This window comes from Rissa tridactyla, chromosome 1 (assembly GCF_028500815.1).
Source record: "Rissa tridactyla isolate bRisTri1 chromosome 1, bRisTri1.patW.cur.20221130, whole genome shotgun sequence".
NCBI lineage: Eukaryota > Metazoa > Chordata > Aves > Charadriiformes > Laridae > Rissa > Rissa tridactyla.
This window is the reverse complement of record NC_071466.1, coordinates 123106850-123130193: the sequence shown is the minus strand read 5'-3', so window position 1 is coordinate 123130193 and position 23344 is coordinate 123106850. Positions and strand designations below refer to the sequence as shown.

The window sequence follows — 23344 nt, the reverse complement described above, 5'->3', positions numbered from 1 at the left end:
AGAGGAATGAGTTGTTGGTAAAACAAAGGAACAGGTAAAGATTATGACATCTCATAAATCCACAGAGGCGATGAAAATTTTACTTTATTTTCTGGATTTGCATGCTGGGTAGTGTGTTTACACGGCACTTTCTTGCAGGCATAACCTGCCCCCCCCCCACCGTGTTCCAGGGAGGAGTCCTCTGTCCTTGCTCACAGCTGCGATGGCCTTGGCTGGGGCCAGCTGTCCCCCTAGCAGCTCTGCTTCCCAGGGGTGGCTGTTGCCAAAGCCGTGGTGCGTGCTGTGTACCCTTGCCGTGGCGTGTGATGGTGTACCCCTGCAGCAGGGTGGGCACCCCAGGACAGGGTGGGGTGCCTGGGCCACCTCTGCCAGAGGGTGAGGGTGGAAGGGGGAGGCTGCAGAGGTGGGAGAGCAGCTGTAGGTCAAAACAACGTAAGAACAGTTAAAGGTCAGGGTGGGTTTGCTCTCAAGTAAAACTGAACAAAAAAATGATTTCCCTGATGCTTTTGCTGCCCTGCTCGCTTTTCCAGAAAGCGTGTTTGTGGAGGAAAGTACAACCTGGATATGCCAAGAATGGGATGGCAGCCCACCTGCAGGGACCTGACCTCTCTCCTCTGTGCTTGCTCCCTCTCTCGCTTGATGCTGCCACAGAGACTGATCTCATCTCCTGCCGTGGCTGGCACAGCCGCCAGCTGTCCACAGATGTGAACAAAACACATTTCTTTAAGTCACTTGTGTGTTTTCTAAATCTTGCCCACTTTGTTGCCCAACTTCTTCCAGTGCCTACAGAAGTTTGTCATGGTTTTGGCCATTAAATCTAAAAGGAATGGATTGTAGATTACAACCCAAAACAAAGCTAAACTTCAGGATTTTGGCAAATGTGATACCAGTGGGACCAAGATCCAAAAATCTGATTCCTAGTTCTGGTACTAAAGTCTTATATTGGACTTGATCACTATCTTAATAATTAATATTCAAATAAGGGCCAAACTTGGGCTTTCTAATGTGCAAGTTAATACTGTAACCTGAAGAAAATCACAAGTGTATCCTGAATGCAGATCTCAGTCTGCCATAGTGGTTTTCCAGCATTTCATTAAAATAAAATAAATTTGAAAGACTTGTTTTTATATGTATCAAGATTTGAATTCAATTAAGTACTTGCTGAATAAGATGTGAAGCTGGAGGAATTTTTTTTTTTGAGAAAAGATGACAATATTTGGCCCAAACACTAAAGGATTCTGTAAAAACAATTACACATACTCTAAAGGAAATCATTCAAATAAATAGTTGTGTGTAGTGGCTGTTTCTAATTGGGCTTGGTGTTTTATCACAGTTAGTTTCCCATTTAGGAGGGAGGATAGGAACCATAAAACTTGACACAAATTAGTGGAGTGAAATAGCTTTCTTTGCAACTGCTCTTTGAACCTTCGCATCTTTTTTAAGAATACGCTTGCAGAATATTGTGTAGTACATTTAGGAAGAACTGTTTTTGTTTGGTTTTTTTTAAAAAAAAAAAAAAAACAACCCAGAAGTATATGTCTTTCTAATAAATTGTTTCTGATAGAACTAGAAAATAGAGAAGATTATATCAATGTAGTTTTCTTTTAAAAAGTCTGTTTTGCATTTTAGTCTCATGGAGAACAGCTCTCATTATTCTTAAAGCAAAAACTAGACAAAACCTTCCTAATTTTAAAATATTTTGCTATTGGAAATGTGGTAAGGTTTTTGTGCTACAGATAGTGTGAGACCTTACATTGTGAGAAGTAAACTTCTGCATCTCTAAACTTGCCAGTGTCTTGTTCTGGTAATAAAGCTAAAAAGGAGGCAACAGTGTTAGGATTTTATTCTGCGGCATTGTATGTAGTATCTGAGTGCCTTCCACCTATAGCAGAGAAGGGCTGGGATTTAACTTCTCAGGCTGTCAGTGGGGAAGGGATGAGAAGGCACAGCATGCTACTTGTGATAGGATTTTTGGCTTGGGTATTTTACGTGTTATTTAGGTATGACATTTGTACCTGAAGTTGTTCTGACGCTTGTGATGTGGGGGGGTATGTAGTAGGTAATGGGGCAGTGGCATTTTGGGGATGGAAATCTGCTGTATGCTGTTAATGTGCTACATAGCTGTATGCTGTTAATGTACTACAGAGCTCAGGGAGATCTTCTGTGTACATGTGCATATATGAAAATATTTGATACAACGTCTAGGAAGTGCTGAGATGTAGGAATTGTTAAAATGGTGATTCTGCTATTTCTGAATACACTGCTTGTTGATGGTGTTTTCTGGAATGTTTGATGAATTAATTTATCTGTTTAGTGTTAAATTAACTGTGTTGTATTGCAGAGTTATATAAGCATTAGATTGGGAGATTGTATCCATTTTGAGCTGAGTAGTGACTGTTTAGATTTAGTGATTAATATTGTATTTCTTCATGGGGTTGGAATAAAACATGGAGCTTCAGTGGAGACAGTAATTTATTGATACTGCTGCAAACTCTGTATGTATATGTGAGCACAATTCTCTTGTGAATTTTACAGGATGCTAGATTACAATAATAGACTGATACTGCAAATGTGGTTGATTGGAGAATTGTTTGGATGTCTTCAAAACTTAATCTGGAAGTGACCATCAGTGGACTATTTTAAATATACTCTGAAAATGTTTGTTTCCGTGTTTGTGTTTGGTGTTACACAATATAACACCCATTGTTTGGTGTTATATTTCCTTGCTGGTTAGCAGGAGAAAGCTTTCAGCTGTGCAAGATTCATCAGTATTACTTTTTCCGTTTGTATCTTCTTTCACCAGGTCTTCCCCATCTTGGTCACTTTCTAAGTAATTTTAATGTTTGTAAAGTACCAGAGTAACAAGCCAGGAGAAGTCATCCTGTCACGTCAGTTCAGGAGAAGATAGATGTACTGATGCAGTGAGTAAATTTGTGATCAAACTGTCTCTGGGTTGGCTTGTTTTAAATAAATACAAAGATAATTTGGTGCCTAATTTCCACCTGCCTTTAATGTAGGGAATGAGAGGTCAGAAATTGTCACACACAAATGAATTTTGACAACTGTAGTTTAAGCAATACAAAAATTTCAAGTTAATGTTAAAAATGTACAGAATAACTATTTGATTGGAAGTGCCTGGACTGCTAAGTCTATGTGAATGAGTTTAAAGCACAGGAGTGCGTACGCTTGCTACTTCCAACTTCATGCCTTCTTTCTGAGGTAGGTTTTTATGTTGTTTAGTAGCTAAAGGACGATTATACGGTAGATGATCCCTTTTCATGACCATTTTCAGGCTTTCAAAACACTTGTATCCTCCCTGTGAGAAAAAAGCTGACGCAATTTAAAGTAGTGGGTTTTCAACCTTTTTTAATTATTATTACTTTAAAACCACTAAAAAAGTGTCCTGTAGATGATACGGATGCCTGAAAAATGAATGTAAGCCTACCAACAATGGACTAATCTTCTTAGTTACTTTTGCAGACCCGTAGGAAATAACGGCTACAGTGTAAAAACTGCTGATCTAATGCTGTATCTATACTGAAGTCAGAGACCTCTGGACAGGATAATAACACTAGCCAGCAAAGATAATGACAGAAGTCTAGCTGCTTGGTAGTGTTTAGCACAAACTGTTTCACTTTGAGAAGAACGGCTGCCTAATAATGACTTTCACAGTCCTGCCCCTGAAATCCTACAAATGGTAAACTTTGATTTTTAAAATGTACTTGTTAGTTTGACCTCAGTCAAGGAAACTTGGGAGGGGCAAAGAAGCAGAGAATAATTATTTGAAGTACAAGCAGATGCTACTTTTAATTTTTCTAGGAAGTTTCTTGCGTAGAAAGGCAGAGTTAAAGAAATGGAGCTTTTTGTACTGAAAACAATGCAATACTTTAGCCAGTGTCTCTCCAACATCTTAAGGATGAAGTGCTTTCAACAGTAAAGGACTGAAGTGGGTCAGCAGAGGAAGGTCTTTCAGAACCTTTTCAGAATAAAAAAAAAGTTTGCAAAATTAATAATAGCAAGTTACTTAAAAAGATGTATGAGAGTGTTTTAGTTTGTTACTAAGTCAAGATAGACTGAAGTTAAAGATGTGCATTGCTAAAGATGTGCTTTAAGTGATTTGTTAGTCAACTTTGTAAATTGGTTAATGATTTTTATTTACTAACTAAGAATACTACTTTTTTTAAAAAAAAGTGCTTTTGGTGTCTTCTAGGTTGCTGGAATAAATTGTCTTTGACTGTCATGTCAAGAGTGCCAGAAATTGCTCTTCTGTGTTTAATGAAATACTCTCACAGGTGTACATAAGTACTTGAACTGAAGAAGTAGAGAGGAGGAAGGAGGCTGGTACACTGTAGCAACAGCATACCTGGCCAGTGTTTGTGAGAACTGAGAAGTGCCCTTTCAAAACAGAATATCAATTTGAATAGCAGGGAAAAAAAACAGTACTCAAGTCTGTAGGATCTCTCTTCTGTAAAGCAGGTAGGCTCTGAAATACGCAGAATAATCCCTGGGATAGGAGGTGGCTTTATGGGCTCATTTGTCTCTGGTGTGGTGGACTCCCAGAGCTGTGAGTGATGCTGTACAAGTGTTTGTTTTGATTTGAAGAGGAGCCCAGGCATTTATGTGACAGTAATTGTACCAGAAAAGGGTTGGGAATATCTTTACCCTTTCTCCTAAATTGAGCTCTTAACCTGTATTTTAACCTTGCCTGCTGTTGGTCCGCACACCAGTGCCATCACAATATCCTATGCAGTTTTTGTGAATTCTTGGTTTTAACATTCACTAAATCTGTTCATGTGAGTGTATAAATTACATTCCCACTTCCGGTATAGTTCAGGCTTTAAACTATGTGTTTTCTTAGTAAGGAAGCAGCTGTATGTCACTTCAGTGCTAATAGTTTCCCTGAAAAGAAGGCTCTTCTGAGAGTGAAACTAGAGTGTCCTAGCGTATGAATGAAATGGGATAAAGCTGCCAAACTACATGGACACTGGTGCAGAATTGACATTGAGATTAGGATGGATAGGGTCTGGCATGTTTTTGTGATATGCTGGCTGGCCTAGCCTGTGTGCTGAGACTTAGGCTGCCTTTAGTCTCCTTGTGGCTCTGCTGATGTTGCTACAGCACCTGAAGATACTGCTGCAGTAAGGCTTTGCATCCATTCTGTCAGAGCTGAGAACTCTCATCAGTAGCTGTAGGTGGGGGTGTATGTCTGCATCAGCGACCTTCATCTTACAGCCCGAGGGGTTAATGTAACTGCAGTCACCGGAGGTAGGCTGTGAACTGGGAGGGCTGAGGACCAAGGCACGGGTCCTGTCTGTCCACTCTTGGAAGTGAAGGCCATCGGGCTTTGCAGAGAGGTAGGGAGAGAGGTGTGGTTGTGTCTCTGGCTCAGTCTGGATTCAACTGCAGACTGAGTATAGGACATACTTTGAAACAGTGTCAAAAAGTGAACAAGGCACAGTGAATTTCAAAGGAGTCATTACATGCTTTGTTAAAAGTTGCTGGGTTTCATAAGCCTCTGGACAGGATCTTCCAAATGCGAGTTAAAAACATACTAACAGGTTCCCCTATTAAGCAGAGAAGAGAAGATTTATGAAAGAAGTGTGAAGATCAAATTGGTTGGCCACCTTGCTTCTGTTTTCCCTTCTCCTGTCAGTACCAGTGTAGAGGGCACCAGACAGGATTTAAAAAAAAAAAATGTAAGAACTTGACTTAAACCAATGTACTGTCTTGTTTTGTTTTGGTCCGGTGTCCCCTCTGCACCCCCCAGTGCAGAATTCCTGCAAATCTTGCCATGCAAAGCTGATGAGGCAAAACATTCAGACCTGAAAGAGAGAGACAGACAGGTGTCTAAATAGGAATACTCTCTGTGGTTATCTCGCTGGTCTTATTTGGAAAGATCATAAATGCAGAGGGATTGTCTGCTTTTAGCTGAGAGGAATAGGTCAGATCCTGGCTGTGTGAGCGTTAGGAAGATCCACTGTTGTGCTGCCTTCCATTATGGGTTTTAATTCTTCTTTTGAAACAACGGCTGATGGCTCCTGTTGGTAGTTGGTCCACCTTGCCTGGTATCTTTTTGGCTTTAACTTGACGCTTTGTTTTCCAAGCTTACATTTACTTGGAATGTTATGTATCGCTCTGTTTTTTACGTGGGGTTTTGTAAATGCCATCCTAAAGATATGAACAAACCTCACTCCTAAGGTGCCATCCCCTGGGAAGGGGGGCCTTGGTGGGGTGAGCGTATGCTTTAGGGAGAGAAGGTTGATGCAGGGCAGGAGATGCTCTTAAGAGGTAACCCCAGCTTGGTGTCGCTTTGAATTTTAGCCTGAAAAGCCTTGCGGTTCTTGAAGGTGTTTTCCTGAAGAATTCCTCCTCCCCCCCCGCCCCGTTTTTATATGGCTTCATCAAAAGTAGTTAGTTAGGTGCAAAATATGTCAGTTCCATCTTTCAGAAGAGCCCACCACCTCTCGTTTTCAACGCGCAGCAGGCGTTGCCTCCAGCTGCAGGAGCGGGAGGGTCGCCTCGGTCCCGCGGGACGTGTCCTTTCGCACCGGCTCACGCGTGAAAGCCCCCGCCGGGGGCAGCCCTCGCCCGGGCTGGGGCCAGCGGGAAAGCATCCGAGGCCACTCGGGGGAGGGCGCGCGGGCGGGCGACCGGCTGCGCAGAGCTGGCTACCTGGTGGGGGGAGGGAAAAAGCCGGGGGGGGGGGGGGCGGGCGGCCATGTGTGTGCGTGGGGAAGGGGGTGTTGTTGGCGTCCGTGTTAGCCGTGGGACCGACCTGTGGGTAAGGCGGGGGTGTGCGTCCACGGGGCCAAAGCCCAGCCGTGAGTGGCGAGTGGCCGCTCGGCTTTCGCTCGCCCCGCTCCGCTCCGCTCCGCCCCGTCCGTGCGCCCCGCGCTGCTGAGATCAGCTTCCTGCTTCCAGCCTTCCTCCCGGCCCCGCCGCTCCTCCCCTGGAAAGAGTTATTTTCATCGCTCTGGAGTTAATTTTTACGGGTGGCTGCAGGCTCTGCGACTTGACGGGCCAGCACGCCGAGCTGGAGAAGCGGTATCATGGTGATTTTTGTTCTGTTGCGGCGAGGCGGAGCTGTGGGCAGAATGGTAGGCTGCTGCGCCGAAAACATTTCTGTGCCAGCTCTGTGACCGTGGAAGGCGAAGGAGGTGAGTGCCGGTTTTACGTCGCGTAGGTCCAGCGAGTTGTTAGAGGCAGAAACCAAGAATCTCAACCTGCCCCAGCTCAATAACAAGAAACGAGCAATTATGTTGTTATGCTCTCTTGATTAGATGCTTTTGCTCCTACTAATACTGTAATGGAGTACACTCAGGAAATGATGGATTTCGCTGTAGCAAAAGAACTGTAGTCAATGGAAGTTTATAGCGTGTAAATATGTCTTTCTTTCATTGAAAAGAAAGACATTGTGCCGTATATATACACGGCACAAATATAGCTGTAAAGGACAGACAATAAAGGTAAGATTCATTCCAGCCAACTTCCGATAGAAAAATCACTCAATAGGTAGCTTCAGAACTTCTAGATGGATTGAATAGTGCCAGAAAGAGACTTTAGTAATGTGTGATTTAGTAATAGCTATGGATCTAGAATAACGTGAAATGACATGATTTTATAATGTGCGAAAATAAAATCCTATACAGCAAAAACAAAAAGGAAAAAACAAAATTTTTCTTACAGTTGCTGAGTATCCTTCAGGATGGAAGCCAGGTTGTTTGAGAGAAAGCAGATTATTTGGAAGAATATCTCAGTTGCAACAAACAGGCAACTTGTATAGAAACATGTCTTCTTACATTGTTGCAATTTTTTTAAATTTAAATTTTTTGAAGGTTATTTTTCTTTATGGAGTGAAGAATGTAAATAGTACAGGTTCATTAACCATCTTTCAGCTTTTTAAACAGGCGAGCATCGTTTTCTGTATACCTTCTAATGGAGCTCTAAAATCATTAATCTGTAACTGCTGGCAAGTTGATACTTACTTTGTGCTGTAGTATCCTTCTGCTGCTGCCTTCTCATTACTGCCCATTAACAGTCAGATTAATGGGACAAGTTTGTTCATTTTGACGGTGGTGCCCTGAGTGATTTTTTGCAGAGGATTCTTCATAAGAAGCAACTCAAAAAGTGTAGCAGTGATGGGCCAGCCAGGCGTTAGATGCTGCTGTTGCAGCTACAGGGCACTGCTGCAGGTCTGAGCTGCTCCCTGGATGACAAGGTACAGTAGGTAGAAGTCAGGGATCTTGTTCAGGATCATGGGAGATGTGATGTGTCCCAAGCTCTGAGTCCTGACCAGAACTGTTTGTGCTCTCGATCCAGACCAGAGTGCACTTTGAGTAGCTGTTTTCTGTGATGCTGGTTGAATTTATTGGTTCTGCTATAAAATGAAACAAATTTAGTCTTTGGTTAGTCATGGGAGCGGGGGATACCTCTTTTACAGTGAAGTTCCTCAGTAGCTGTGCTGAAAGCAGTTCTGGGGAAACTTCGATTTCAAAGTTTGATGCATTTTGATGGAACATGAGAGGGGTATGGTAAATTAGAAACTAGGGTTTGATTTGTGGTAACATTTTTGGGTGTGACTGACTATCCTTTTCTTCCCTGGTGGAAATTAGCACCGCTTCTATCAGTTGCAAGGCAAGTAGGAGCATATTTTCTTAAGAGTGTGTTGTGTTACTGGGCCACACTTACCACTTGTAATTGAACAGCTTTGTAGATAAATGTGTAAGGTCAAAAGAAAAACAACAGACCACTTTATTGCCCAGTCTGTGGCCCGTCTGTGGTAGTGGTGGAAGAGCATTGTATAGGAAGTAATAATAAAACTTCCAGTCATGTATGGCCCTGCATCTTTTGTATTTGGTTTCAGGTGCCGGGTCTACTACACTGCGTGGTTTTGCCTTCATACAGTCTGTAAATTCATTGCAGCTAAATCTGCTTCTTGCTGTAGTCTTCTGCTGAAGAAGCTAATCCTGTGTTATGTCATTACTCTGAGGGATAAAACTGTGGTTAAAGACATTTTATGTACTGTTTGTATCGGTATGTTAGAAAGATGATGCATGCCCATTTGCCTTAGTGTGTTGATTCTAAAGATAATTTTAAATACTAATGTTTCCACAAGAAATATGTGAAAAATGTGCTTGTCCTATAGATGCAAATATATTTCCCAGGTGGGCCCAAGTACTCAACTCTTACTTGCCAAAGTTGCTACCTCTTTACTCACATTCTGTCCATAGAGAAACTCTGAAGAAGCACTGAGAACACAGGCATGATATTAAGTATCAAGCCCAACAGCTGCTGGACTACTTTGCTGTTTTACTCCTCTTGTATGTATTTTCAAAATTTTCATCCTGATTGATAGGAGGCTGCTGTAAAAAAAAAAAAAAAAAAAAAAAAAAAAAAAAATCTTACCTGTATCAGTAGAGTCAAGGGTTCCTACCAGTGACTCCAAATTTTGTGCTTATAACTGATTTGCCAGCCTTGCTGACAGACAGGGTCAAAGAATTTGCTGCTTCGGTAACATTTTGGCAACCTGGTCTTCTGTTAACTTGTAGAAATTTGCTAATTTATTTTGAAGTGAACTGAAGGGGGATAGGAAGTTCTGTCTGCAGGTTGGATCCTTTGTTAGAGAGATCACGAGGGTATTAATAAGTGCTCTCTATTTGTAGGCATGAAGAGAAGAGTGAAGGGTATGGCTCCCACAGTCTGTTTTCACCTTCACTTCACTGCATGTGTAATGCTGACCCCATCTTCAAAATAGGTAGAAGATACAATACATTATTTGAACTACAGCTTCCTGACAAAGAAGTGAATAGGACTTATTTGACAGAGGTAATAGTGAAGCATCATGTTTAAATGGCAGCACTGTCACTGAAAGAAAAAGTCCCAGCGTCAGACACTTGCGTCCTACCGCATGGGACCATGCTAGTGTTTTTGCAGTTGTGTAGTGAACTGGACTGGAGGACTGATCATAGCTAAAATTAATGTGGTTTTTTTAATAGCTTAACTTTTTCTGTCTACTAAAGATAGAACTGACCACTATACTGGGTGGATCACATATTGTGTCATGTATCAGAATAGAGAACTGAACACCTGTGTTGCCCCAAAAAAGGGTTGTCCAGGACTGTGGAGGACAGAAGCAGGACAAGGGGACAGGACTGCTTTTGTCTTCAGAGCTGGCTTATGCTGTCTTACTGCTTGTCAAAGTAGAGCCTTAAGGGCAGGCGAAGTAAAATGCAAGAGAAGGAGGATGTATCTCCAGAAATAGACCACTATTGTCGATATATCTTCTACTGGGGACATGTATGCATCTTTTAAATGTGATTTTGCAGTCTGGATAGTTTCCAGTCCAGATAGCATCAGTTAGTTACTGATGCTGAAGATAAAATGTTTTAATTGTGATGTTGCTTTTATCTTTCTCCTGTGATCCTTTCTGAAGTAGGTGCTGCCTTGCGTAGCTTTCCTTCGTGTGACCCGGCATAGCATGCTACGTGTCGGGCTGTCTTAAAACTTGCATAGGACTTTCAGTGAATGTATTTAATTCTGGATGCAGAATACCAGTTTACTACAGATTCAAGGTGCTGGTTAAATTTAAGTCTGGTGTTGGTGCTGTAAACTGTTCATATGATCAGTTACTCTGAGATTTTGACTAGTGGCAGAGCATCTTTAAAAGAGAAAGTAGCTTCTCCTCTGATGGTCGGTAAGAAGAGTATGTATCTGTGGCCAGTACTGTAATATTTTTGTTTGTTTTTAAATAGCAGGGTGATTGTTGTTGTTTATGTGTGATTTATGGAGTTCAGGAAGTTTTTGTTAGTGTTTTTCAAGCTTTTGTTCTGTGTGTTAGGTGCTGGCAAAAAGCAGCAATTAATATTTCTACATGCATTCCCTGGGGCTGTGTTTTGGCTAGGGTAGTCAAATGTTACATCTCAAGATAAAGATCCAGTTTTGAGATTTGCTAGTGTAGACCCATGCATTTGTTCAGGGCCTTGTTATCCTCTGTGAGAACCTGTGCAAGTATGGAAATCTGTGCTAGTGGATTTTGACAAGGGATTAAAGGATCGATGTTTGCTTTGCTTGGAAGTTGTTCAGATAGTAAGAGTTAAGAGTTGAAAACATCATCTGCTTCTTTCCTTGCCCTACTAAAGTAAACTGAAAGCCCATAGCAAAATGTGGCACATTGACTCTTCAGATTTTTTGAGTAATACTTTAGAGTACCTTAAGCTGCAAAAAGATGCTGTCCAATGAAAACTTTATACAAAACAAAAAATGTATTTGCAGGAGAGGAACAAAAGGAATAATAGTTTCAGGATAAGAAAGAAAACGTATTTAAATGTTCCTATCAAGCTTGCACAGCATGAAATTCAGTTGGCTTTTATAAAGCTGGAAGGATTGAAACTACCTACAATCCCAAGCATAAAAAAAAATAAAATAAAATAAATTGGCAGTTTGGTTTGATTGTCTTCCTTTTGGAGGGAAAAATAAGTTTCTCTCCTCTTCCTGTAAGTGGAGGAGCTAGTTAATGAGAGTAAATCACAAGAATAATGCTTTCTTTGTTAGGCAAATTACAGCAAAATACAAGGGACCTAACACCTCTAGAGTTGATGCAGCTGGGCCATGACCGTGGTTCTGTAAGCACACAGCTTCTGCTGGTGAGGACAAGGAGTTACTGCCCCTATTGCAGCGCTGGCTGACAGTGTTGATGGACATGGCGTAATGGCAGCGGCGTTCTCCGGGGACTTCTGTCTGGGATGAGACTGGGAGAGCCTCACTGGGAAGCGCTGTTACAGCTGTGGAGGGATGGTGCAGGGAGCTGGTGTGGTGTGCTGCCTCTGGACATAGTCTTCCCTGATGGCTAGGTAACCTGAGTTGAAACCCTGGCAGCATCTGAGATTTTTCAGATGTGAAACTTGAGTATGACAGGGTATGTTGGGTTTTTGGTTTTTTTTTGTAATGAGGGCTAATGCTTCACAGGGCCACTTTTTTTTTTTCCCCAAAAGCAGCCCAAAAAGATGCTACCAGAAAAACTTGTGCATTTCAACTAAGGATGAGCAGGATCCACTGCAGAGTAAAGCTACTCAAAATGGATCCCTCCCCTTTCATCTGTTAGATCACTACTGTAAGGTAAAGCATTTTTTTATGATATCGGGAGGTTAAAATATTTTCGAATTGAAGGGATATCTTTATGCAGATGTTCGAGCAAAATTATTGTTTCCCAAACTAATTCAAAAGTGAAACTGTCTGTAACAGAAGTGAAAACAATTTAATTGAATTGTCCTGTAGTCAGCTGGCTACAAGAATGTACGTTTTCTTAAGTTTAAAATGATAGTAATGTAGTTATAAGTGCACCATATGTGACTAAATTACTTTCTTTTTGTGATTGATGGTGCCCCTTGAAGCTTGTTAGTGTACGGAGTAACTCAGAAATAGCAATTGAGTGTGTAAACACCTGGAAGTTTCTTGGGTAAAACTGCAAGCAGATTACATGAAGGCCTATGTGCATTGACAAAATCTCAGTCAGCAGTAATACCTCCTGTGTTGGTGGCACTCACTCAAGAATTATGTTCTTGTTGGTCAGGGCCAGTAAAGAGTTACTAGATTTAAGCTATTTCCTCCCCCTTCGAGGCTGCAAGAAGGCAGCCAACTAGCCAGGCCCCATTTGGAAAAGACTGTGACATATTCTAACAACACAACTGAGGCCTTCCCATCTGTGTGGTTGTTTATGGCTCATTCAGAATGGTCACAGGACTTAGACTGTGGTACAGGCTTTCTGAATTGGATGCTGGGCTTTCACTGAATGTCTGACTCCGAGTCTCTGGCAGGTTCCGTTAAGCTTTGTGAATTCTGAATCTGCACATGGAAGTGTTCGCTGCTTCTGGTGGACCTGCAGTGAGACAAGGGATCCAAATTGCTGTGTTGCTGAAGTGGTGGTTAGGCAGAGGAAAAAGAGGTGCTTTCTGACTGAGCTTTCAGAATAAATGAATATATTTTAAATGTTATCAGCAATTTATACTGTTGCTTCTGATTAAATTTCCTGCAGTATGGGTTCACAAATGTACATAAAACAAATAAATCCTTTGCTCCTGGCAGTTCTGAGAGAGGTATTTCAGCTTATCCTGCAGGTCAGCAAGCTGAGGAATGATAGGAGGGCAGGACCCTTAGAGAAAAGCATCTTCAGTTGACTGATACTGTTTAGCTGATTTTTTGCTGAGTAATTAAGGTGCAAAGAGGCTGTCTTGAGATGGTTAGGCTTCAGTCAGTAACGTGTTGGTTTCAGGGTAGTCAGCCTCCTTGAATTATACCTGGAAATAATTCTGCAAAATTGTGCCATCTCTGGAAAATGAGTATAATATGCTCCCTTTTTGAAACATCGCAGGGGGGTGCGCTGCTACCCAGCTAACCAAAGTTCTCAGGTAGTCTGTGGTAAGACCTTTAGGAAAGACAAATTATGACTGTCTTCTGGGATCATAAAAGCCTGATCAATATAATAAACCTTTTATCAAAAGGAAGTCTGTCAACTCAGGTATTTGCAGCATTACCAAAGTACAGCCATGCTTTGGCTGATCTGCGTATTAAGAAGTAATAGAAGCTCCAGAAGGAACTTCACGTATTAATTTCGATGCACAAAGGTAGGTAGATATTTTAAGAGTGGCTGTGGTACTTTGCAATTTCTTGGGTTTTTAATTCCAGTCTGCCCATATTCATCTTCTGCATGGCTACTTTGCAAACCAGCCTGTTGTGTGGTGTTTGTTTGTATCTTGCACATACCTGCAAAAATGTATGTGTAGATATATATGTAAACACATATGTCTGTGATAAAAAAGTATGTGCATCTTCCTTGTAACAGTGGGATAAATGGGCTTGAGTGACTGTTACTGCTTCTCATTCACGCTTTGCAGTTCACCGAAAGCACAGTGTGAGCTAGGGCAATGTGACTTGGCCTAGCACAGTATAAATCAGTAGGTCTCTACCACTGTCTACTACTCATTTCATCAGTGAAACTTTTTGGCATGGTATTTTAGACCAGCAGTGAACTCGCTCTTTCACAGCTCTTTCCAAAGAGGATCTTACATGTAAAATACATAAATAAAATAAAGAAATAAAATTAGAAGGGATTAAATTTGTGTGAAAGTCTTAAGAAAAGAGTGGCCTTACCCTTCATATGATGTTGGCCAGTTAAGACTGCAGAATATAAATATTATTTTTATTGACAGTACAAGTTAGGCCTGTTTAAAAACTAGAAAAATAGATCTAGGCTGTGCTTGTGCAAACCTCGGAGTGCAGCAGAGCTGTTTTCTAACTTCCAGGCACCTCCGTGACTGGGCCCCTGAGCAGTGAGTGGCAAGAAACAATTCTTGGTGACTTACTGACCCAAAAGGATAAGGCGTCCCCCACCTTACAGAAATAAATGTGCTTCTGAGCCAGTCTTTCTCCAGGTCCTCCACGTAGGGCAGGTCTGACCAAGACTTAATTTGCTAGACCTGTGAACAAGCAAGGTGGAGGTGTTGCCTGCTGCGATCAGAGGGTGGCTGAGCTAAGTGCTAGCTTTAAACATCGCTTAGCTGCTGCTCGTGCCATGCCATTTTGAAGGAACCTTCTCTATTTAACTCTGGCACTAAGGCTTGCAAGGCCCATTTTTCATTCTTTCACTTGTTGGTGTAGTTGTGGTACCACTGTTTTCCACCACCGAGTGCAGCTTGAAGTAGGTCAGAGCTCCTTAACAATACCATAATGATTTTTTGCACTTTTCTAGCACTTTTCACTTGAATTACCCAAGTGATTTATAGGATTGATGAAGAAAACCAAGTGACACCTTTCTGACTGGGGTGACTGAGGCAGATAGAGGCTCTGAGTCACAGGGAAGTTGAGTATGAATTTAAGGAAGTCTTTTGGCTCATCCATGAGAGGTCTGAAGAACCCATGGTTCCTGATTTTGGGGGCGGGGAGGCTACTGCTGCCAAGACTAAGTTATAAGATGTTAAACTGCGTAGGTAGAGCGTGTGTGTGTGTGAGGAAATTGCGTGTGTGAGGGATATTTAACATCCTGGTGCTCACAGCGTTAGCTCACCTCTGAGCAACAGTACAAGCATTTAAAAAGAAAAGATGTAAATAGCAGTCTCTGCTCAGTGAAGGCAGAGTAGCAACACTTTCTTCCAGAGCCTGGCGTTAGTGTTGCAGCAAAGTGATTTCCAGAAACAAAAAGAAACTTAAGACAATATTGCTCTTTGTTCGGGTGCCTGCAGTTCAGTTCTCAACAGGTGGCACAAATTAACACAGAGTAACAAAAATGGGTCAGAATCCAAGTTTGTTTCAAATTAAGGTGTTTATGTAAAAAATCAGTACTGATTTTTCAATTTTTTATTTCTAATATAGCTCAAATAACCATTCATCTGGGTGAATATTTGAGGTTTTCAAATAATTATACTGCCTTAAATTTCTGGAGCTTACCTGACTGGAGGTGTTGAACAGAGAACTGACAAAGCATTACAGATTTTTATGAAGACTAGTAAGATTTTTGTAGGTGTCAATACTGTTTTTCAAAGTGCTATTTTAAATCATACTTTGAATACCTGTTTAAGATATCACGGTTCTTACTGAGTTTTGCGTGATGGTTCTCCCATGACTGAGATACCTTGCCTAAATACTTAGGTGCCTAAATACTTAGGTGCTTTGTCCAAACCTACACAGCCAGTTTGTGGAGGAGGAGGGTTGGGAAGGGAGTAAGATCAGTTAGCTTGCTGTGCCGCCGCTTTGCTCTTTAAGCAGTGGGCAAGACTGCCACTTGAACTGGTGCTTTGCATGTGTAATGACGTTATATCTTTGCCCACCCCTGAAGAGGAACAGTGAGCTACATATGGGTTAGAACCTACACATCTGTGTCTACTCCAAAACACGTTTAAGGAAGACAGAACTTGAATTTGTCCTTGACGCGGGCCAGAAATGGGAAACTAACGCTTACGGTGTGGTAGGGAATATGAACATGGAACACCATTAACATGGTTGCTAGGACCGTATCAGGGTTCAGATACTGGACCTTCAGCTGGAGCTTCTGCCAGCAGACTGTTGTCAGTGCTGCGAGTGGTTTAAGGGTTCAAAAGACTCGTCTCTTGCCCTGACAGCCAGACTGCAGAAGCTGGTGAGGCTGCAGGAATTATCTGTGACCACTAGATGACTCCTTCAGCCTGCTGGTATGTAAAGTCGGAGCTGAAAACAGCTGTGGAGGTGAAGAGCTGGTACGGGAAGGAGAGGACTGTTCTTGCTCTGTTCTGAATGAGATGCACCAAAATTAACGGGTTATGTATCTCACAACTGAAGGAAGTGTTAACATGGTTTTTAGTTTAAGTAGTTACAGGATAATATATACCTCTGGAAATCATTAATTTGTGAGGTTTGTTGATATGTACTTTGAAAGAATTTGCAAAACAAAGGTCCAGACCTGCTTAAGGTCAGGGCAGATTTATTGAGGCAATGAACATGTGAAGAAGCTAATTTTATGAGTTGTACTACTTCTTGACTAGACTACAAGTGATATCTGGTTTTGTGTCAAGCTCTACTGTTACAACTCTTACTTTGCAAGCTTTCAAAAAAAGAAAACCCACAAAAAACTCCACCCAAACCAGCAGCAACATAACGCTGTCTTTGCCTCTTTTGCGTCTTGTAGATGGATGGTTGAATCCTGTTAGGCTGGAAAAAATTTGAACAGACTGTGTTGAAGTTAAGGCACAGGCAGAATTTCCACAAACTCCCTACAGACTTCACTGCATACTCAGAGGGTTCACTCACCCTACAACGCTCAGGATTAAATAATTTCCCTGTCATTTAGAGACAGCATAAACAATGCTTCAGTTTCATAAACATGTATTTGCCAATGCCTCTACTAAGCATATAGTCACTTTATCAAGGTAATTGGATGATGAGGTGGTACTGCTGTTTCCCCTTGTGTTTTTCTGACATCCATTTTTATTTCTGAGGTTTAATAAGGAATCATTAGTTGCCATTAAATATGGCCAGTTTCTGGTGCAAAGTGTGTGCTGGATATAGCAGTAGTGCACATGGCTGATGATACTTATTTTTTCAGTATTGTTTTTGTCAGCCAAGAATCTCATAGAGATGAGCCTTGGCCCTGGACTATGGCTTGATCTGGGAAGTTTTTATGTTATTCTTTGAAGCTGTAATGTTTGAGTGCTTCAGTGTTCATTGTAAACATAGCACTAGTCCTGTTCTTAAACTTAGTACGCATTAAGGTCATATATCTGCTTTTAAGTAAGGGTCAGGCATACCACCCTTTCCACTTCTATCATATTTGGAAGCTTTCTTCAGATAAAGTTTTCCCTTTTCTCTTTTTAAATCATAGAATTGTTAGGGTTGGAAGGGACCTTAAAGATCATCTAGTTCCAACTCCCCTGCCATGGGCAGGGACACCTCCCACTAGATCAGGTTGCTCAGAGCCTCATGAAGCCTGGCATTGAATGTCTCCAGGGATGAGGCTTCCACCACATCTCTGGGCAACCTGTTCCAGTGTCTCACCACCCTCATGGTGAAGAACAACTTCCTAACGTCCAGTCTGAATCGACCCATCTCTAGTTTTAATCCATTCCCTCTAGTCCTACCATTACCCGACATCCTAAAAAGTCCCTGCCCAGCTTCCTTGTAGGCCCCCTTAAGATACTGGTAGGCCACTATAAGGTCTCCTCAGAGCCGCCTTTTCTCCAGACTGAACAACCCCAACTCTCTCAGTCTGTCCTCATAGGAGAGGTGCTCCAGCCCTCTCATCATCCTCGTGGTCCTTCTCTGGACACGTTCCAGCACGTCCATATCTTTCTTGTAGTAAGGGCTCCAGAATTCAAAGCAGTACTGCAGGTGGGGTCTCACAAGAGTGGAGTAGAGGGGGAGAATCACCTCCCTTGACCTGCTGGCCACTCTTCTCCTGATGCAGCCCAGGATACAGTTGGCTTTCTGGGCTGCTAGTGGACACTGACAGCTCATGTTGAGCCTCTCGTCCACCAGCACCCCCAGGTCCTTTTCTTCAGGGCTGCTCTCAAGCCAGTCACTGCCCAGTCTGTATCGGTGCTTGGGATTGCCCCGACCCAGATGGAGGACCTTGCACTTGGTCTTATTGAACTTCCTGAGGTTGGCATGGGCCCACCTCTCCAGCCTGTCAAAGTCCCTCTGGATGGCATCCCTTCCCTCCAGCATGTCAGCTGCCCCACACAGCTTGGTGTCGTCAGCAAACTTGCTGAGGGTGCACTCTATGCCACTGTCCATAAGACCTGTTGATAAATCCAAAACCCCTTCTGAATTAGCTTCCAAAAATGCAATTTTGGACTAAGTTGAGCCTTTGGAAACCAGCACTAAAATTTTCTTGATGCATACCTCTATCCATTTTGAGGGTTATGTTTACCCAGCAGCATGTTGGAGTTTAGTTCTTTGGATGTGTTACAAAGACATAATATAAAAGCAGCTGTTACTTGGGATTTTCAGTTACTTTCTATTTATGCATGTAGGATATGTATAATACATACAGTTCTTCATATATATGCAAACATCCCCTATCTTTCGCTTGCTTTCTCACTTTCAAAATACACATACCTTGGCATACCTGCGTAGGCATCCTTTCCTTTCTCCCTACCACCTTTTCCTCCCCAAGACCCCATACTTTGGGATTTGTAAATTTAGAAGCCATGCTATAGCAATTTCATACTGTTCTAAAGGGAAACTGCATGATCCATAATTTAAAACTAGACTAATATTTGTAAATGAAGTATGATAAAACTGATGAGAAATATTGAAATAAGGAAACTGGGTTTTGGCATTTGCTTAAATCATTTCCATCCTTCTTGCTGCTGACATTTCATTATTTTATTTCTTACACTGCACGTTCCATTTAACTTGCTTTCTGAGATCTCCATGTTTTTCTCTATTTATTTAAAAGCCATAATTTTAAGGACATACTTTGCCTTTCTTAATTGAAAGGGCAAGGAGGAAGGTTCAGGGGCAAGGCTAGAGAAGAAGCTGATCACCATCTATTTAAACTTAGTTGGTTTGGGTGAATTCCATGCTTTAATCTCTTATGTGCAGCAAGAGAAATAAAATTATTAGTAATAATTATGCTGCAGCATCTTAATATCAAACTAGCAAAATAAAAAAAAATTAAAGGAAATTTAAAAAAACCCAACATAATCCTGTAGTTCCCATTAACTTCTCACTCTTAAAACCGTTTTATTGTTGGATTTACACTATTTTTCCTGCTGCTGTCAGTGATGGTTGTAGATATGAATAGAAGGCAGCACGTAGCATGGATTCAAGTGAGGTGAATGAGCTGCATTAGAAATTTAGCAGCTTGAGCTAATCTGGCAGTGGAAATGACCTGAGAGACTTAATTTTATTTAGAACTGTGGAAAGGCAGAGGCATGCACATGTGTCGGTCCTATCTCCCCCGACCTCTGCCAGGTCCCTCTTCTTGTTCTCCTGGGCCCCAAATGATGTGCTGGGATGTGTGCAGGTTGTCGGCTGTGAGGGCATCTGGCATTTTAAAAATTATTTGGCCTACTGCAGCAGTTGGGAGCACAAGTGACGGCGGTATATTTTATGTTCAACCTCCTCTCTCAAGTGACTGAATTAAATCACGCAGCAGTACTGACAGCGGCAGGGAAAAGGCTGAGCAAGGTGCTGTCATCCCTCTGCAGACCTTTAGCTTGTAGGACTCTCTGTGCTTGCCTGCCTGCCTTTCTGCTCCTTCCTTGTTCATCGGCTATCATGTGGTGATAGAATAGCCAGTCCCTTTGATATCTCTTTGTTCCAACCCTTAGTATAGTAAATTTTCAGAATGGTCAATTGGCGTACTATGTAATGTTGTGTCTTGGTGTGCAAAGTCCCAGGGAAGGGAGTACTGAGAATGGTTAGGCTGAGACAGATAATGAGGGTTGCATTGTGTTTATTTAGGGGAAAAAAAAAAATGAACCACACAAAACAAACTCCTTGAGAGTCTGAGAAACTTTTTTGAATGAAGAGGAGAATTTTATTTAAGACAAGATTGTACAGCAGTTTTACTTACACAAGTTACTGGATTTAGGATTAAGAAATAAAGCTTCATATATTTCTCGTCTGCCTCCAACAGTTTTCCCCTTAAATACAAGCATTTAATTATGAATTAAGACTTAATTGTAAACTTGAAATCTTGTAGAGAACTCTTTGCAGATGTCTTTGAAGAAGTTGCCTTTTTCATTTCTGTGTTGGATTAGATAGCTGTAAAGTGAATATGTCTTAAAACAAGAGCTCCTAAAACTTTGAATTGTTCCTGCAAAAACCCAGAGTATTTTCATGCCTTAACCTTGTATTTTGCAAAGGTCTGTACCTGTATTGCAGTCAGCTGAAGTGGAGATAACATTGCACTAGCGCTTTCATGGAGTTTCTGACAACTGGAGTCTTTCCCAGCGTCAATTTTAGAAGTCAGGTTTTGTTTCCTAGTGCCAATATTGGCACAGTTCTGAGATGGGTGTATTTAGTCTTCATTCTGAACAGGGTGCGTTCTTTGATGTGCATCCAGAAAATTGTTTTGGTGTGGGTGGGATTTCTATTGTACATGGGCACGGGGGTTCCCTCTAGGATTAGATTTCCTCATCCTCCCAAAGCTGCTTTGAGATGAATGCTTTTTGTACTGCTGAGAATTGGATTTGGTGTAAAAGCCGGTTCCAGTGCATTGCATAGCAACTGCCTAGGCCACCCTACGATGCATGAGAAGTCCTCCCCAACCAGGGTGACCAAACTCCTACCATCTTCTTTACCCTTGCTGGCCTTCAGAACAGGAAACGTGTAGGAGAAGAGTGCTGGAATACTTAAATAGCAGTTATTAGTACTAATACCTCATTTTAGGATGATACTGGTGCTAATTTCTGATTTACTGAGAATCTTTGAAGTCAGTCATAATCTCAGTCCATCTCCTCACCAGCATAGTATTTCCAGGTAATTTGCAACTAAACAATCTATTTATGGGTTGTGGCGATGCATCATGCTGGACAAGATGACACATTGGCTTTTTGCATGTGCAGTAAGGAGGATAAAGAATCTGTATTGATTTAATATCCCTAACTGAGGTTGCAGCAGAAACTCTGCATAAACTGGTGATAGATACCTCAAAGTAACACCTCACGCTGTCCAGGCTGGCAGCCAGGAGTCTTCCTCAAGCAGTTGAAAGTTGGTTGAGTTTCCAAAGAGATGAACTGTTTGTAGCAGGGCTTTTACAGCCTGAGATGGGCTGCAGCAGGTCCTGTGTTGAAGTGAAGTCCTGACGGTAACTAATTGATATGTATTCTGAATTTCTAAATCATTTCTGTTATTCCCTCTCAAATGTAAAGCAGCAGCAAAACAGTCTTCAAATACAGTGCTTGATATTTATTTGAATATAATAGCCGTTACATCTGTGTGATTGACAAGTTATCTAAGTTTATCTTGTGGTCTGTTTCTGCATTAAGCACTTCCATTAAATTTGGTAGAAGTCTGTAATACCTCAGTTTGTAATAGAATACAGAGCAAGTTTCATAGATGGGATTGCACAAACCTGTTAAGTGTTATTCATTTAGAAAAAAAACCCAAACACAAAAACCTCAACCTGGCATTCAATATGCATAATTTTGTGTATGCAAGAGTTCTGCAGTCATCCTTGGCATTCTGCTGTTGACAATCTGTACCACTAGAATGGGTAATACTGAATAGTGTTCTTTACACTACATCGTTGTTATATTATTTTTCCACAACAGCTGAATCTTACTGCAAATGCTTCACAAATATGTTAACAGTACTTTCATTATTATAGAAGAAACAGCTTTTACATTTATACTATGTTGGAGACTCAAAGTATACTTTTTTTTTGTGTAATAGACATAGACATATACAGATCAGGCATAGTAAGGAAGTCCAGCTGGAAGCCTGAAGAGTGTCTTGATACCACTTTTTCCTACGCTAGTATAGGCACAAGAATTGGAACAGGAGTTTGAGGGGGGGGGTTGTTGAGAAAGCGTGAAAATTAGCAGTCCCATCTTCATGTATTTTTGTTTCCTGACAGTTTTATTAAAAAAAGGCTTTTTTTTTTTAATTAAAAAACACTTAAATAATTAGACGTCTGTGGCCTTTCCTTCCACCCCCTCAAAACCTGTTTTAGTTGTCCACTCTGATAAGGTCTATAAGTGCATGATTACATAGCATTGGCGAGTGAAGGAACATACCATGCTGTTCAGCAAATACAGTCTACAAATACAGGTTAATGGTTAACTACACTTAAGTCTGGAAATGATCGAATAGTAATTACAGTTAATTATGAGACGATACAAGTGCATTGCCATGCAGTGCCCTTAGAACACCGTGTAACTTCAAAATGTTCATTAGGAAGGGGATTTGAGTATTACAGCATTGTCTTAAGACAGAAGTACTGTTCTTCAGTCTGAAATCACTGAAGAGCCTTCATGGCTAAGTCTGGCGTTAACGTGCAGGCTCAGCTCCTTCAGTGAAAGTTCATATGTGTATCTCTAAAGAAAAATTAATCTGTTTCCATTTTAACGGCAGTGATAACAACTTGTCCAGCTGCATGGTTTGTGCCTGTGCTTGGCCCCAGAGCAGCGCCTAGAGCAAAGGTAGTTTCTCCTGATGCATTTTTGGAACTCCTTTGGAGTTCGTCCCTCTTAGAGTTGCCTTTAGGCAACTCCTAGCATGCTGCGTTTTGGCTTCTGCGTATCTCTTGGCTATGCACCAAGGTGTGATGTTTAAGAGTGCGCTGTGCTCCCCTATGACTCTCCTCTTCTGGGGCAGCCTCTGGGAAATCGGGATTTTTATAGCTAGTTTTCCCTGCCTTTCTGCCCTCAAATAAGAGGCCGTGGCAGAGCAAAGAATTGGCTCTCTTGATGATTTTTTTTTTCCAAGACAAAATGAATCTGTTCTTCATCCCATGTCTATATCCTTTTTATAATACTGCTAATAATTTTTATTATTATTGGTTTGCACCTTCTGCTGAAAGTCAGATTCTGCAAAAAGATTGTAGCTTGTATGACAGGGGCTTCTCTGCGCAGCCAAAGTTTCACAGGGTCAACAGGAGTGCTGCAACGAGTGAGGGCTCAAAGGCCACAGCTCTTAAGTGTTGATCTTGAGAATATTTACACTTAAGCATAACTTCTCCACCAAAGCTCCCTTCTGTTGACTTCAGGGATGACTTGTGCATTTGAAACGGAGCTCAAATGTAAGCACTCACAAGTTGGTGACCACAGGAGGGGGAGGCAGAGTGTAAATGTACTGCTGTGAAGGGTGGCGTTCATTTTCCTGCCCCCAGGATATCCACTGGCCACACAGGTGTTCTGCCCAGCCTCCA

The 23344-nt window shown here is 41.6% G+C and overlaps 1 protein-coding gene across 27 annotated transcripts in view; it reads left to right on the top strand.

Moving 5' to 3' along the window:
• Positions 1-23344, top strand: part of BBX (BBX high mobility group box domain containing) — a 165508-nt gene that overhangs the window by 28174 nt on the left and 113990 nt on the right. For 2 of the 27 annotated variants that reach the window (XM_054190772.1, XM_054190702.1), the window contains exon 1: positions 6786-7157. The exons of 15 other annotated variants lie outside the window; for them this stretch is intronic. Coding sequence is in view for 4 of the 12 variants with exons in the window: in XM_054190564.1 (XP_054046539.1) it covers positions 11917-12114 (198 nt within the window). In the remaining 8 variants the exon portion in view is untranslated. Of the gene's footprint in view, positions 1-2813; positions 2922-6785; positions 7158-9676; positions 9826-9885; positions 12115-23344 lie in introns of those variants that run through there. 10 more of the 27 variants (XM_054190564.1, XM_054190544.1, XM_054190554.1 and 7 more) reach the window with 8 other exon arrangements.